The 17,375-nt window shown below is 25.9% G+C and overlaps 1 protein-coding gene across 1 annotated transcript in view; it reads right to left on the reverse strand.

Moving 5' to 3' along the window:
• The window catches only part of LOC129959490 (fibroblast growth factor receptor-like 1), a 159,856-nt gene that overhangs the window by 114,358 nt on the left and 28,123 nt on the right, over positions 1 to 17,375 (reverse strand). The window contains exon 2 of the mRNA XM_056072341.1: positions 13,709 to 13,807. Within this exon, the coding sequence (XP_055928316.1) occupies positions 13,709 to 13,787 (79 nt within the window). The 5' untranslated portion in view covers positions 13,788 to 13,807. The remainder of the gene's footprint in view (positions 1 to 13,708; positions 13,808 to 17,375) is intronic.

Genomic DNA, 17,375 nt, shown 5'->3' on the forward strand with positions numbered 1-17,375 from the left:
TTTCATAAATATTTTTGTGACCTTAATTTTGGACATGAGTGTAGAGTCAACTTAACATACCCCCGAACCTCGTGCACTATAATGGAATTGTGTCTTACATCTACATTTCACCTATATTAGGGTTAAAACTGCACAATCAGGTCACCGCCAGTTTGCCATAAAGTTTACATAGCGACGTAATAAGTACATTATTCCGAAACAGAATTTTCAATTTACTTATTTTAAGTTTTAGTTGTTTTTATTTACTTCCCCTTCAGGTGAGACGTCAAATATAGAGATGAGGTTCTCGTATACGTTAGCAGGTTCTCGGGTCTCTAGGGGAGGTGGAAATTATAATGATGCTGATGCATTTTTAACGGGATCAGTGTCGATGAACTTCACGTATTTCCACCGGGAAATGGTCTGTGTATGGGCGGCACCGTTATATTGAACAATTCACTCTACCCTTTTTATTGTGGACAGCAATCAGTCATTCAGTTTTCGTACATGCTGTGGCTGATCGTGGAAGTTTTTTTAGAGTTAAACACATTCTTGTTTTAAGTTTGAGTATTCTCAGTGAAAAAAAAATGTGAAAAGTACAAACGCATTGCTGAAATCCTTAATTATATTTATACAGATAAAGAGATGTTATTACATATATGTATACTAACTTTAAATTCAATGAGAGAAATATATTTATTTTTAAAAAAACACGGAATCGGGAGATTGTTATAGTTGTTATAGACCAGACCTCTATCCAATTATTTGTAGATTTTGAAAAGAATTTTCTATTACGCATAACGAAAGATTAAGAAAAAAATAAGCCTTTATTTTTTTTTTTTTTTTGTTTGCTTAACATTCCTCACTACAAAATACAAAGACTCTTTGAAAATCCTTCTGTCGAAGGTCTTTTTCTCTAGCCATCATTACAAATTCTTGATGTGAGTATTTGTCTTTCAGTAGATTTAGATATCGTCGTAAAATTATATCTTAATAATTATGGATATACAGCAATTTGTTTCCTATTTCGGAGTAGGGTATATCAGATGACTATTTTTACTTAGAATTTTAATCTTATCGTCCAAATTGTAAATTTGCCTTGTAAGCTTCTAGCATTTACTTATTGCGCTTATTATATGAATTATGAGTAATTTAAGAGGACAGTGGAGTCTACTAGGTACTTTTACGAATCATTCACTTAGAGTTACAAAATTTTTCTGCATATGCAACAAAATATAAATGCGTCGAATTTCTTTAAAGCCCTTTTAAAATTAAATATATTATTTTAAAAAAAATAAAAGCTATATAATTTTTAAAAATTTAAAAATATCCCAAACGACGTAATTTTTAATTTTTTTTCTTAATAACCTATATAAATTTATTTGGGACAAAGCTATATATGATTTTGTAATTCCAATTAAATGCTAATTTTTTAGAAATATTTTTATGCATACGTATACTGAATTTTCATAGGAATTTTATGTTTTTCTGAACTAAAATTGACTTTTAACTATCTAAAATAACTCGAAATATAATATAAAATGCATAGCCCATTTTCTTTAAGTGTTTAACATAAATCTTAATTATAAATTCTATTTATTTTCTTCGAAAATTTGGACACCTGGATCACTTCAAAGATATTCATATCTAATTACAATATCATTTTGAGAAAAGTTATTAAGATGTACTTTCCTCTAGGCCTTTCAAATATTTATTTTACTGAAAAATACATTTTATAACACTATTTTATTTGAATATAAACGTAGTTTGGTGATGAAATGATAAAAATAAAATTACATGTTTTTGTCCACTTTTGCTTATTTCAAAATCAACTCTCCCCTTAATAATTAATAAATAAAAGCAGTACACAATTTTCGGTTTGATATGCAAAATATCGAGTAAAAAATTTTAAATAAGGAAATAAAGATTTCTACAAATTATTCAATATTAAAAACTATTTATTTTTGCATTAAAAATTTTAAGCAAATGAGTACTGCAGGGATAAAGGCCAACGGTGATCAGATTACTACCCTAATTTAAGGCTTATTACTTTTTTGGAACTTGTTTGGGTTTGTCTATTAACTTCGGAAAAGAAATATTAAGAATGCATTCTCAATATGAATTACAATTATTATAATAAGGATAAAATAATTTATAATGTATGAAATTACTCAGTCAAATTGTTTCTAATTTTAAGTAATCTGAAATATTCTTTTTTTATGAAAGATATCTTATATGAAAGATTTGAACGAAGGAGTGAATAAATGACCATTTATGATTTTGAGTTATTTAAGAAACTTGCATAGTTCCACATTGTTTACAATCATTAGGATAAATTTCAAACACAATATGAGACGAAACAAAAACAAACTTTTCTTCTGAGTAAACAGATCCATCAGAAAAGTGTGCAATTTGATGTACTTCTAATGTCTCTCTGATAAAAAAAAAATAATATGAATTGTTTCTTTTGTTTATTTCTTCACCTTCATATTGAAATAACTTTTGTAATAATAACTTTTTGTAAAATGTGCATGAAACTTTTATATGCTCAATACCATGATATCTTTAAAGATAATTTTTTTTAAAAAAAATCATGTTTCCTCTTTAGGTTGTAACACTACGATTCAAAGTGTGTTTTACCTTTCAGAAAAACTAGAAAGCTCAAAGATTTTTAGAAAACTATTTTCTATCCAGATATATTACTCTGCAAGAATTAATATATGACCAAGACCATTATTTGAGTTTCTATCTTGCTACGCTTTGATAACCATTGATAAAACAGAACATGAATATCCCATTATGTCATTTTTCATATGAATTTAGAATATCCATTAAGGTTCTTAAAATCGTAATGAGCAGCTTCGAATATTTAAAAGACAACATATATCATTTCCAGCATTTATAGTCGAAAGAAGTTATATTTTAGAAAAAAATTTTCTTGGAAATATACAGTCTTCATTTAGCTTGATTTATTTCAGTAAAGCAATTTTGTAAGGCACATGTTTCTTTTCATAGACTTTAATCTGTCACTCAATAAAATTATTAAATACCTTTCTATATTTATTTTTTTCTATATATTTAAAGAATTTTTAAAAATATTAATTTTATCATATCAATTCCTTGACATTAATCTTATAGATTGATTGTTCGACTCAAGAACTAAGTATAAAAGGTAAAAAGTATCATGAAATTGTGTGTTTGTGAGTGTGATTTTCTATTTTTCTATTTAGCTTTAAAGAAACATTCAGATTTCCAGCCTTTAAAATGTTCAGTGAAAAATAGTAGAATCCAGTAAACTTAGGTTTATAAATACATATAATAACATTTATGCTCATTCAAAATACAAAAATACAATCTATTAGTTATGACACAAAATCGTCTTATTTTTATATTGCATGCTATCAAATGATAAGGAAATGATTCCAAGGTCATGCTGTAGCATTACGAAATTAAATTTTCTATAAATTTCATAATTCGAACTAGAGTTGATTTTTTTAAGATTTACTGACTGAAAATTTTATTTTGAGCATTAGAGCATTCTTATGCACTCAAATCTAGAGTATAATTATTATTACAAAATTAAATTTTCAATAAATTTCATAATTGGCACTACATTTTTTTTTTAATTTACTGACTGAAAATTTGATTTCGAGCATTAGTTCTTAGAGCAATTTTAGTTTGATTTGAGTTTTTGATATTTCCGTATATAAGCATATTGCACAGATTCTCATTTTAATTATTTAAAATTTCCTAAAATAAAGTATTATAATCTGATTAATACAAATTTATGTATTATAATTCACATTATAATACGCAATTACAGACTTACTTCATTTTAACGTACATTTGTATAATACATTTTCAAATTTTGTATGTCTTCAATAATACAACTTCAAAAATTAATTATCTCTAGATAAATCATGTTAAATGATTCACAATTTCTTTTCCATTTTTTAAGTACAAAAAATGAAAAGTGTAAAAGATAAGACCCAAAAATGAGAGATACGAGAAAATGATGTAATTGGTTCAAAGTAATACCGATTTTCACATTTAATGAGCTATACTTTAGAATATGATAAACGTGGAAAATTTCTGTTAATCCTCTAAATAGTTCAATAGAGCAAGCAATGGTTTTCCCGGTAATTTGAATATTTTTTTGGAATCTCCCCAAAATTTTTTGACATTTTTAAAATTTACCACTTTTAATACGCATTTTCTTTATATTTTATTGTATTTTTCTTTCTACTTATTTAATATGGATTTTTTTTTTCATTTCTTTAAATCTTTATTTTTTTGTATATTCAAACTGCACACATACTGCTTATAACTTTTAGTTATATCATGACATGTATTTAATAAAATCACCGATCAAATTTTCTGACCAATATATAGGGAACAGTCAAAGCGGTTAGTTGGTAAATATTAATAGCAGCTGCTAAAAGTTAATACTAACCTGCCAATATGATAAATCAATTAATCATTTTACCGTTTATTATTAACATAATTTGTTAAGCCCATTAACCTAAATATATATAACATTTAACTAGGATTATTCGAAACAGTTGAAAATTTTAGAAAGTCACTTTCAAATGCAATAATGCTAAGACCGTTTTCAGTATGCCTAATGATCAGTGAGATGGATTATGAACTATTTTCCTATGGTACTTATTCATTAACTCTGTCAGTCAATCGATACATGAAAGCTAAACCAGCATTTCTTCTTAAAGGTATATTTTCAGACTGTTCCTCTTGCGTGCAGACACGCTAATGCATTCTGAACGTTTTTTATCACTTTATTTCTAAGGAAACACATCCATCTCATTCGTTGTTCTTCGTGATGGAAGAAACTTGTTTCTCAAAATGAAACAATAGTTCAATTTTTTTTTACAAACTATCGGAAAAGGAACTATCAATATTTTTACAAATGGATGTTTTGCATTAACATACTCATTTAAACTTTAAAGTGTTGAAAAGTATGACAAGTTATTATTTATTTTAAACAGCTGATGAATTTTTTTTACACCATTTTTTCATACTCTAAGAAGTGATGAAAAGAATACACAAATATCATATTTTATGTCCCTTGATCTAATCGTTACATTTTGGATAAGAAAATAGAGAAATCTAATAAAATATTTTCAATTTGTTTCTATTTAGAAAAATGTAAAGATTTTTTTTTTTTGCATTATAGAACTAGAGAAAGAAACAACACAATTGTATTCATTTTTCTGAATTATAAAATACAGAGATTCTATTTGATATTAAACTGAATAATCAGATGAAATGTAAATTTATGTTACAAATTTTATCTTGTTAGAGCTACCTAATTTTAGGTACTTATCATTTTATAACAGAAAGGTTATTTTAAAAAATATGTAATAATATATAAATATATTCGCATATAACTTATTTTAGCATATTTAGAGAATAATAGAGTTAAGCCTACTTTCTTTGTCTTTCAGTGAGCTGTATAATCAAAACATTAAATTTTTTAACCGCAGTATAGTTTTTAAATTACAATGATTCTTTAAGGATTATACTCATATTACATCCTATATTACTTTCATAAATGCTTTATATGTTTTATAAAACATAAATTTAATTTCCCAGACTTTAAAAATTCAAATCATAATCCCGCAATGATTGTTAATATTTTTAGAATAATGTAATATTGAAATAATTTTGTTTAAATGCTTGAAATATTGAATAATTAATCTTGATTATAAAATTTTTAGAAAGAAAATAACATTCCAGTTCCATTAATGTAATGAAGCTTTAAATAAAAAAAGATTTGAAAAAATCGATTTGATCATTTAATAAAAAATGAATTAATTATAAGCTCTTTCAACGTAAATTAAGCCTTTAAATTGCCAATTATTAATTGCATGAAACTGAAATTCCCCTCACTATATAATAGGTTACTTATCTTAATGAAATTTCTGAGTAACAGTATGTTAATTTAATGTTGGTGTTAAGCGAGATAACTTCTTTTATATTAAATTGATTGAAATGCTATTTTACTAACTTACTATATTTATGCTAAATTTTCAGAGGTTTTTATAAAGTAAACGAATCTGAAACAAAAATTATGTTTAACCAAGTATAAAAATTACTGGCAGATTCTAAAAAAATTTCTGAAACTTTTGATTTTGTGTCACTAAGATGACATTTCTGAAAAATAATTTTTAAAGACGAGGGAAAAAAATCAATTAATTCATTAAATGCTGTTTAAAAGACGTTAGTCTCAACGTATTGTTCATAACATTTTCTCGAGAGTCAAGTTAGAGACTAATTTTGAGTTTCGCATTGGAGGTCAAATTTAATCATCACGATCTGAATCATCAACTTTAAACTCCACTGGTAAAGAAAAATTTCAGTATGAGCTGGTATAATATTGTCATTTGTCCAAAGTTCGTGTCATAATATACACAAAATCTAATGGATCCTTTTGTATAAAAACAATGCCAGTAGTCATCTTTCGCAAAGATTAAAAATTTTTTATTTAATCTCAAAATTTAGTTCCTCGTTCTAAAATATAAATGTATGTACAATTTTTTTTAAATGAAACAAAGAAATTCATTCACACATGATTAATATTTACAAATCCGTAATAATAATAATAAAAAAAAACTAGAGTTTGTAAAAAGTCTGAGACATAATTCAGCATCGTAGTGGTGTAACTCAAGTTAGACTAGCAGGGTAACTACCCAGGAAAACATATCTAAGTGCAAAATTGAAGAATCAGAGAGTTGCTGTTAAGAGAATTACTTTAAAAAAAAAAACTCCTATTCTCCTGATTTTTGAAAATTAAAATATTGTGTGAAGCAGCAGAATATGTAATTTATTTTAAATGTATTCCAACATAATTTTTGTGTCTAATAGAAAACAGCGAGGAAGTTATGTCTCAGTATGGGTATTTTTGCTGAATATATACTTATGTTTGGCAGGCATACTAATGTGTTTACTTGACTTTTTTCATGGCTACAAAATGTAAATGTTTAAGTTTCATTAAAAAAATAAATCCCAAATTTGAATAGCGTGTTAAAATTTGGCGATTCCTAAGAGGAAACGATCCTACTTTAGGAGTATAACTCAGAAATATAGTTATGCTCATAGCATTCTTGAGACGATACGGCTCAAACATCATCGACCAGAGTTTCTATATTGTTGTCATGATGCTATGCCATGCCAAATACCAGATCAGTGGAACTGAATTTGCTTTTTAAAAAATGGAGCATTCGAAGTATAACTTTGAAATACCGTAATTTCAGACAGTTCTGAAAAGAGTCTGATGTTTTTTAAAAAATCTCCAACTCCAAAAATTATTCCAAAATGTTATGAATTCAAAATTTTACATCTCACAGAACAGACTATTTCGTCTTAGAAGTGCAATATAAACTGACATTTCTGACATAGTATTTGCACTTTCTAACAATCATAATTTGCTTAGACTTGAAATAAAAGTTTCAGCAACGTTGCAAATATCTCAGTTTTTAAATATAATATTACATGTCAAAAATGGCATTCTAAATTACTTTTTCGTGCCTACTTGAAAATACCTTTGTTTTGTTCACAATACTACTAAAAATATTTCAAACTAGGAGAAATTACTTACTGAGAAAGGAAAAGAGAAATTGGTTACTTATCTAAACAATTTCTTGCTGCCATTTTTTTTTTAATTTTTAAAATAACAAGTATATAATTCGGCCATTTATAAAGTGTTAGAATATTCATCCAATGTAATATTGAGCTTATAAATATGATTTCATAATTTTTGAAGTTAAGAAACGATGCTTATTAGTTATACAAATTAAATATCGATTTTTTCAAAAATTTTTTCTTTAGAAATTACAACATTTTTGAAACATTTACAACATTTTCCAAGCAAGGAATGAGCTCCATGAAAATAAGTCTGGTTATTTAAATGCAATCTTAGTTTATCAAGACAATTTTTGAAATCTGCGTAGGAATTGAACATCTCTTTAGAAAGTGTACTTTGCATGGAGAGAGACAAATCTCAGTCCGAATGAATAGCATCTGTTGAATATAGATGGTGGGGCTGCATATCCCAGCAAAATTATTCTAAAGGTTCGTTCACTAATCTGTCAAATATGCAAACGAGCACTGCCAGATTTTAAACAACTTAGTAAAATATATTGCCATATTCTGGACATTCTACTTCAATGTTTCATTCTAACTGATCAACAGTTGTTGGTATCGTTCACCATTGATGGTTTGATTGGATCACAGCAGTTCATAATAAACTCTTGATCTTTGCATATGTATTACAATCGTTATTTTTAAATCTCTCTTTGCAATAGCAACCAGTGGGTCATCTTCATCATAAATGTCCAAATGAAACCGAAGCTTAACTGCTGCAATTTTCTTTGCAATCAAACAATAAAAAATAATTTCCCACAAATTATGTTTTTTTCGCCCCAAATTCGACAACGTTTTAAACAAAATTATGACACGAAACTCGATACATTTTTTCAAATTTATTTGCTGGCAAGCAATGCTACTAATGTCATTTATTAAAATTTCGAAGAGTCGTATTTACATACTCAATATAATTTACCTGCAAATTGAAATGCAATGTATACCTAATGGAGAAAATATTCTGTAATTTAAATTTCTGAGGTCTGGCTGTATAATGGTTTAAAGCAAATTTCGATTGAATTCTTGGAAATTAATTCACGGAATTTAATGTTCAAATGATAGTCACGCTTTTCAAGTATTAGATATAGTTAAATACTTATTAAGTGTAGACGTCTGAAAAAGAGCAGTTTTACAAATACAGTGTTTTAAGAGAATATACTGATTTATGAAAGTACGTTATGCCAGTTTAAGAGTATAATTGCTATTGTAATATATATATATATATATATATATATATATATATATATATATATATATATATATATATATATATATATATATATTATTACATAATATATATATTGCTGTTGTAATTAAATATAATATAATATATATCCATATAATTTCTATTGAAATTAAATTTATTTACGTATTATTTTGAATGGTAGATTATGTGATATTCATGATCCTCCAAGTTGAAAGAAATACAAAAATAAATCAAGAAATGTTCACTAAAAAAACATTTAACAGAATACATCATTTTTAATTCATTACTTGTGTAAAGTTCACAGATTAACTATCAGTGAATCAATAAATAATAAAAACTTTATAAAAACTAATTTAAAAAAATGTTAAGATTAAATATGTTTATTCCTGGTGAAAATAAAAAAAGCCATTTCCCTGTCAGTTAAAATTTTGTACTCCCCACGTTCTTTTTTTTAACTCACTACCTTAAAATACAGCCTTCAAGTGAATTAATCTATTTTCAATTAAATCTAATTAAGAAATTATATCTAAATAATTAAATTTAAAAGAAATGAAATTACAAATTTGATTTGGTATAATTGAACAAATGATTTTCAAATAATTAGACACCGATATCCGATTACGAATTATCCTGAGGTAAACAATTCTTATTATTCAACTAGGTAGATATCATTCAATTTATAATGCAATTTTAAAATATATATTAAAAATTGTTTTTCCAGGATTCAATTAATTACTACCAAAACATCCATATTAAATTTCATTTAGAAGCTATTCCCATAAAATTATTTTCGCTTTAGAATAAAGTATTGATTGAAACCAAAGAAGGGTTCATCAAACCAAATTAATTTGGTTTCGCTTAAAAAAACATCAGCCATATCGAATGTATACATCTTAATAATAATGAAATGTACAATTGTAAGCTGTCGATTCACTGAATACTTTTACAATTTGATCACAACTAATCCAGAAAGAATAGAATTTATGCCTGTTCTTCTTTAAGATCGACAAATGTATTTCATCTGGTGTTATTGAGGAGAACAAAATATATCGTATTTCATTCAAGAATTTCAAAAGAAACAAAAATATAATTAAAAACTTTAAAAAAAATGTGATTATAACTTTTGGGTAATGCTTTAAAGAATAATTGGGAATGAAACATTATAACTAAGAAATTTCAGCTTATAAATTAAATTCAGTTCTCCTTAATTCAGTAATTATGAATATTTATAGTCTTTTTAAGTTATTGATTATTTCAACATTGGTAAAAATTAAATTCTGTGCTTTAAAACTATTTATTTAGTAATTCAAATAAGCTAATCCATTTCTCAATGGTGTAAATTTTTTTTTGTATCTGAGAAATACAAAAGAATTAAAGAAAGAAAGAAATTCATTGAAAATGTTAGGAAAAAAAAGAAAGAGTTAGTTAAAGATTTACTGTAGAATAACGATAGTTATTTGATCATTATTTTCAAAAGTTATATATGAACATTTGCATTCTTTTGGAAGTTACATGCGAAATTTAATTCGTCAAAGTTAAAAAAAAATTGAAATATAAGTAGATTTAATATCAATATGATTCACATCATATTTTGGAGCTGTACTAGGACAGTTTAGGGATGAACCCTTAATGATGAACCATTATGATCCCGCTGTCCGAACTTCCATGCTACGCAAGCGTGAGAGTATTCAATCAACGACAGTGTATTTTATGTGCACCAGTGCACATACATGACAGTCCTCTAGCGGAATCAAAGCTCACAGTTAACTGTCGAATCCGGATGATCTGACCTCAAGTGTTATAATATCTCAATGTTGTTATAATATCCTGTTGATGTTATCTCAAATTAAGTGTTATAATATTTCATAGTCGAAATTACAATGGAAGTAAACACTTCCTACCGCGTTAGTTTTAAAATTCTGTATCTCTCATATTCTAGAAAACATCACATTGCTTTAATATTTTTAGATTTTAATTATCCTTTAAGGGATTGATGTAATTAAACAGCCATCTCAGACACATGTCGTCATCTGGTAATGAATTAAAACTGATTTCAAGTTTCCATTACATTTATAATTATCATTTATAAACTAATGATTATAAAGTAGAAACTATTTAAAGTAAAAAGAAAATTCAAGTTTTCAGTGCACTAATAAAACTGTTTTCAACAACCGTTTCTATTTAATTTATATTATTCAATTATCTTTTTAATATATTCAATAATATGTATTCAATTATTTTTTAATATTTTTGTATTACATCAGTGGTATTGAAATCTATATTATTTATGTGCAAATGATAAAAAATAAATTGAATTGTAAATCAACTATTCAATCAAAACTGCCGCAAAATATTACTAAATATGTCAGAACTCTTGTATAGTTGACATGTTGAACTCTTGTCTTACAAAAATCATGAAAATAAACTGTTCATCCATTCTATAATCTCATTTGTATGTGAACAATTTTCTCATATTTTGAATTTGTGAATATTTGTGCTGTACATTTTCCTCAATACTGCTTATGAACATAATTGTTTGCGACCTCCTATAAACCTATGATATATTTAATCAAATCCATTAATTACAAATTAAAAATCTAGACAGGTGATGGGGACTTCCCATTTATGCATTCAAAATAGTCTGTGTTGAATTGTTTCGAAGAAAAAGTTTCCATCCAGCATAAAATTATTCTTCTTGCATTTCGTTTTACATTTGCAATCCTATATTTTGTATAATTCTACTTCTCTATTGATCGGAAATAAAAGAACGAAATGTATAGAAACATTTCCATTCATTTGTATCTGTTGAATATCTGTATATTATGTTTGTAGATCAAAAAATATTTTTAAAAACTGTCATTTTTAACATCAGTTAATTAAATTTCATTTGAAATTATTATTTGATATGCAAAGCACTTGAAGGCATTCCAAATAAATCATCAGAAATGAAACTTAAACAAAATTTGCTTTCTTTAAATCACATAAATCACTAAACTTCCATTACTGTGGAAATATCTTTTTAAAGATTTATTCGCCCCAGGAACTTCTGAATAAGCTATCATTACCTTGAAATTTGCAAGTTTCATTTGCCTATTACATCGACTCTTTAAGAGTCATGTGGTACACTTTAATGACAGCTTATTATTCAGCACATTTTCATAAACACCTTTGGCAAACTATCGTAGGTAAATTTAACGAATATTTTGTCGAAATATTTAGCGAAACTAGCGAACAAAGCGAGTTCAGCGACTTCATTTATAATTTATTCACGTTTATTATAAGCTTGAAACATTTTTGTAAATCTCTCTTCAATATTATGCAAACTTACTCTTAGATGCTCTTTCATTTTATATAATTCATCATATTGATCTCACATTTTTATTTGATTCCAAATACTTTATTATATTCACTTCTTAATTTTTTTATTTTACAAATTTAATTTATTGTTTCATAGCACTAGCATATTAAATTTATTCCAAATATTTCAATCTTTTTTTATTCGTTTAAATAAAAACTGAGTTATTATTAATTCAATAATAGTATTTTAAAAGTAATGTTATATATGAAAAAAACTTAATAAAGTTCTAGAAAAACTTAATAAAGTTAAGAAATAGCATATTAATAAAAATTTTAATATAATTCGAAATAATAACTTCTCCTAAATAATAAAGTTTAAAAATTTAACGAAAACGTAAAAAAAGCAGGTTTTCTTTATTTTAAATAAATTTTAAAATTTAAATGAAGAACAATAATCCAAGTAATCATAAAAAAATTTGCCACAACTAATTTTTGTTAAGAAATAAATACCATTATTAATTTTTTCAAATATAAATAAGCAGATGTTCCAAATGAATTATTACGCGAATTTTATTAAACAGTCTTTTGTACCGATACAAATAATTTAAATCAATGGAGTCTATGTACAAACTTTTGTATGCTGGTTATCTTAAGCTAGAAAAAATTGATAATTTAGAAAATTATTATTTATCAGAAAATCTCTGGCACATTTTGCAATTTGTCAGACTTTGATTCGAAATCCTGGTGGATGCAGAAGTTACAAAATTTGATATATATTTAAAATGCAGTGAAGCATGACTAATTCAAAGACGGTGAGTCCAAATTTAACTAATCATCTAAAAATTAAAAATCTAAATTTAAAACAAGCACAGCAATAGGAAATGACAATTTTGTAATTAAAATAATAAAGATTTTTTGAGTAATTTAACTGTTCTACAATAAATAAATTTAATAAATAAAAAATGTAAAAAAATAATACATAAATGATAAAAGTTTTCAATTTTAAAGCTACTAATTTAAAGTGTGATCAACTTCTGGAAATAATTGAACAATCTTTACATAGCATCTTAAATGAAAAAAAATATATATACATTAAAACTTCAAAATAAAGATATAGTTCATATCTAAGTAGTTCCAATTTTGAATTGATTAATAACAATTATGTTTTTATAGAAAGCATTATACAACAATTAAGTCTTAAACTGAATTAAAGGCCTTGAAAAATCATTTAATTATAAGCACTTAGAACAAACATTATAACGTTTTTAACAAACCTATAATGCTTTAAAATCTGCATTTTTGAATTCAGGCAAACTAAAATGAAATCAAACTATTTATGATATTTCTGCATTATATTCATAGAAGCTTCAAAGATTAAAGGCATTTTCGAATTTACAACACATTTGAATGAACATTTTTCGAATGAGTCAAGTTCCATTGCATATAGATTTCCAACACAAGAACCATATTTAGGTTACGTACTGTAAATATATACATTTTTTGTGTGGAAATTAATGTGAAAGTAAATTTAATACAAATTTTTAATAAACATAAATATCAACTTACCTGCATGTTGAACTCCCTTCCCCAAAGCGATAATCGTGAAGATCAACAGAAAATAAGGACCTTTGCCTTTAAGAAACATCTCGCCAGAAAAGTACCAACCTGTAATGAAGAAGACAGTGCTGCAGAAACTATTCCCAAATCATATTTAAAAAATTGGAACATGAATTACCTGTTAGAAAAGCTCCAAAATGTCAGTCATGAATTTACTTCGATTTAAGCATTATGTTTCGTGAAAGATTTTTAAAAAAACCTATAGATTAAACGAGAAGCTTCAAATTTAAATTTAGAATACGATCCAAAGATCGAAAGTCGCACAGTGTTATAGGATTACTTGTTATTCTTTTCTAACAAACCATCTCAATAGAAATCACGAGCATATTATCCAACAAAAGGCACGATTCTTGAATTGTTAGAGGAGCTTACATCATATAAGGTAGCACATGATTTCAGTATATTCTGAATTAAATCACAGCAGAAACGGTGAATGAAAAATCTTCCAATTTATTTTTTCACCGAGTGAACTTGGAAAAAACACATTTGTCTATTAGACCCTATGATTTTCCTATTTTCTCTCGTATATCTTAGTTTTATATTGGCATTATAAAGTTTGTTTGATTTCGATTTTAAAAAATTCCGAGTGTCTCTTTCCAATATTTTTGAGATTTTGTTGGTTAATGCTTTTAAGCCAATGGTGCTGCTGGCTGCCGTATTTTCAAGCAGCTAATGTGTTTCAGGTAAACAATTCCATTCTTTAATTTATTTATTTTTATTTACATCTTGCATTATTACTGTTAGTTTCTTCCCCGCATTAAAACGGAAAATAAGTATTTTTTATGTGTTTTACTTTCATAAACTTTAATTGCTCCACTTAAAATTTTAGATGTTTTTGAAACAAATTTCATCATGCTAAATCTTTCTTTAAAGATTAGTAGTTTAAGGTTTTAGGGCCATGACCGGAGAAACAATGTAATAACTTTCATGAAAACCTTAAGAATGTGAGTTTTATCTAAAATTATCAAGTTTTGAACTTACTTAATGAAAATATATTCTTATTTATATGCTTAATGTACATAACAGGACTATTCTACTCTTTAAAAAAAAAACAAAAAAAAACATTTTATTTTACTAAGAAAAATCTTTATTTGTAAATATGCTGTTTAGTCTTAAGTTATTATTTGTGTGATTAAGACTGCTGTTTGTCATGACTGCAATTTGTGTGTTTATGCTGTTTAGTCTAAGTTATTAATGTGTGTTTTCCTACCGTAAATTTACAGGATATAAAGAAAATCCAAAAGATGAAAGCTATTCGTTAAATTTTAATTTACATTAAATATTCTCAAGATTATTTTAATTATGTTAGAAGAATACATCATCAGAATAGTTTATAACCGCTTTTAAAATAACGATGATGAATGGAAACAAAAATATTTATAAGACACGACGATGGAAAATCAAATCATAGAAGCCAAGCTTCATTAAAATTTATCTCATTAAATTATTTAATTTCTATAGAAGATGCTTTTCATAAAATCATATTCTTTACTTACCAACATATTCGCATTTTTTTTTCAGTTTTTACTATTTTTCATTCTTATGTGTTAAGTCATTTTTAAAATATTCCATGATAAAACGGATATGTTAACACAGAAAGAAAATAAGGTTATAGTGCTTAATATTTTTAGACGAACAATAAGCAAAAATGATTAACAATAGAAAGACATAGAACAATGGAAATACAAGAAATTTGACAATACAAATATATTAAAAGGTTCACAAAATCATTTCAAAAAGTTTTAAAAACACATTTTAAATAGTTTATTTATCTTCTTATTATCTAAATAAATTCGCAATTTTGCAGTTCTCAGCAACCCAACTGTTTTCATTATATGAATGCAATTATTATATCAAAACTATCTATATGCATGAAAACTATATACCTACTTTCATTTTCGTAATATGATCCACTCAAAATTTATAACTATAGTTATTCTTTATATGTTTAGAAAGAGGCTCTTACCTGAATTAGTTTTCTATTACTATTTCATTTTATGCGTATCAAATAAAAAATAAAATCCTAATATATAGTTTTGTTACTCACTTAAGAAGGATGTATTATGAGAAAAAGAAGAAGTATTATATAACATACTAAAGTAAAATTTTCTATGAATAGCAAAATATGTATGAAAACATATAAACGTATTTTAATTTATTATAATAGTCGGAATTATATCATACCAGATAATCTATGGCTGTGCTTTTAAGAAATTTGAAAAATCACTTTTCGGCATATTTATTAAAATTATAATATAGTTTAAATATGATCTGTTGTTAGTAAATGGCTTTTGTTTTATAAGTATCTTTATATCTCTTAGAAACTAATATAAATGCTACATTTGAATTGCTTTTCAGTATCATGCCTTAGGTTACACACTTTTTTTAGTTCAACTGTTTTAGATGTTTGAGCAGTTTGCAAATTTTTAGGCTGAAAAAATTATATAATTTCTTTTGCTGAGATTTATAATAATTTTTAAAAGAAATTTATTCATGTGCATTAATTCCTAGAGATGCATTACATGGTAACAAGATGATTTACAAGATAAATATTGAAAAATCTACAATATGCTTAGATTTTGCAAAGAACCGCCACATGTGGTCAATTTACGCTCATTTCCTACGCAATACATAAAGCCTGTGTAGAAGCTCTTTTCAAGTCTTCTGTAAAATATCTTTGACTGTGGAAATAGCAATTGTGGCACTGCCTATAAAAATCACGCAGCTATCTTAGCGTACTTCATAGTAAAGCACAGCAATCAATTTTATTTTTGAGTGTTATTATAACTATTTCTATTGCAGTCTTTAAAATAGATCATTGATGATTTTGTAGGAATTGTTTTACTGACTCGATGTAGGCAATGAAATAAAATAATTGCATACTGAGCATCTGTAATGTTTGAATTCATATGTTTACTATAATCTAAAAATGTTACTGCATGTAATATGTATTTTTAAGATACGTATATTGTGTTGCATAGAAAAGCGCTGAAATCGGGATATCATTTTGAATCATTATGTGCATATTCCATACATCAAAAGATAAAGAAAACATTTTGTATGAAATTTTTCACTAATATTTCACGATATTCAAAATGTATGATGAATGTACAAGGCTCTTGAAAGATTAAAATCATACAAATGAATATATTACTGACGGTTACATATTACGGAATATACATATATTTTCTGTCCAAAGAGTAAAAGAATTATATATTATTTCATTTATGCAAAAATCATCTTTAAAATGGTTATAATTTGGATTACTGAAACTTAGTTTTGTACTATTTTTACTAAGAAAATACATATATAGTTGCATGAATTTAATGGTTTCTAATGGTAAGCAATTTTAAGATGAAATGCTAGTAATTCGTCCCATCGCTTAGACTCGTAACATTAGTAAGTAAAAATATTGATACTGTCACACCTAGCATAGGAATACGAATTAAAAGAATACAATTCGAAAAATTATTTATTACTTTTTTATGCTGTAAGCAGGAAATTATGCTGATCGTGAAAAGTATGAAGCATATTCGGATATTCGGATTGTACTTTCTTGTCATTCAAAACTATTTTACAAATTTTAATTTTACTATCAAAGAGTTTAGTTATTTTA

Source organism: Argiope bruennichi, chromosome X1 (assembly GCF_947563725.1).
Source record: "Argiope bruennichi chromosome X1, qqArgBrue1.1, whole genome shotgun sequence".
In the NCBI taxonomy this organism is placed as follows: Eukaryota; Metazoa; Arthropoda; class Arachnida; order Araneae; family Araneidae; genus Argiope; species Argiope bruennichi.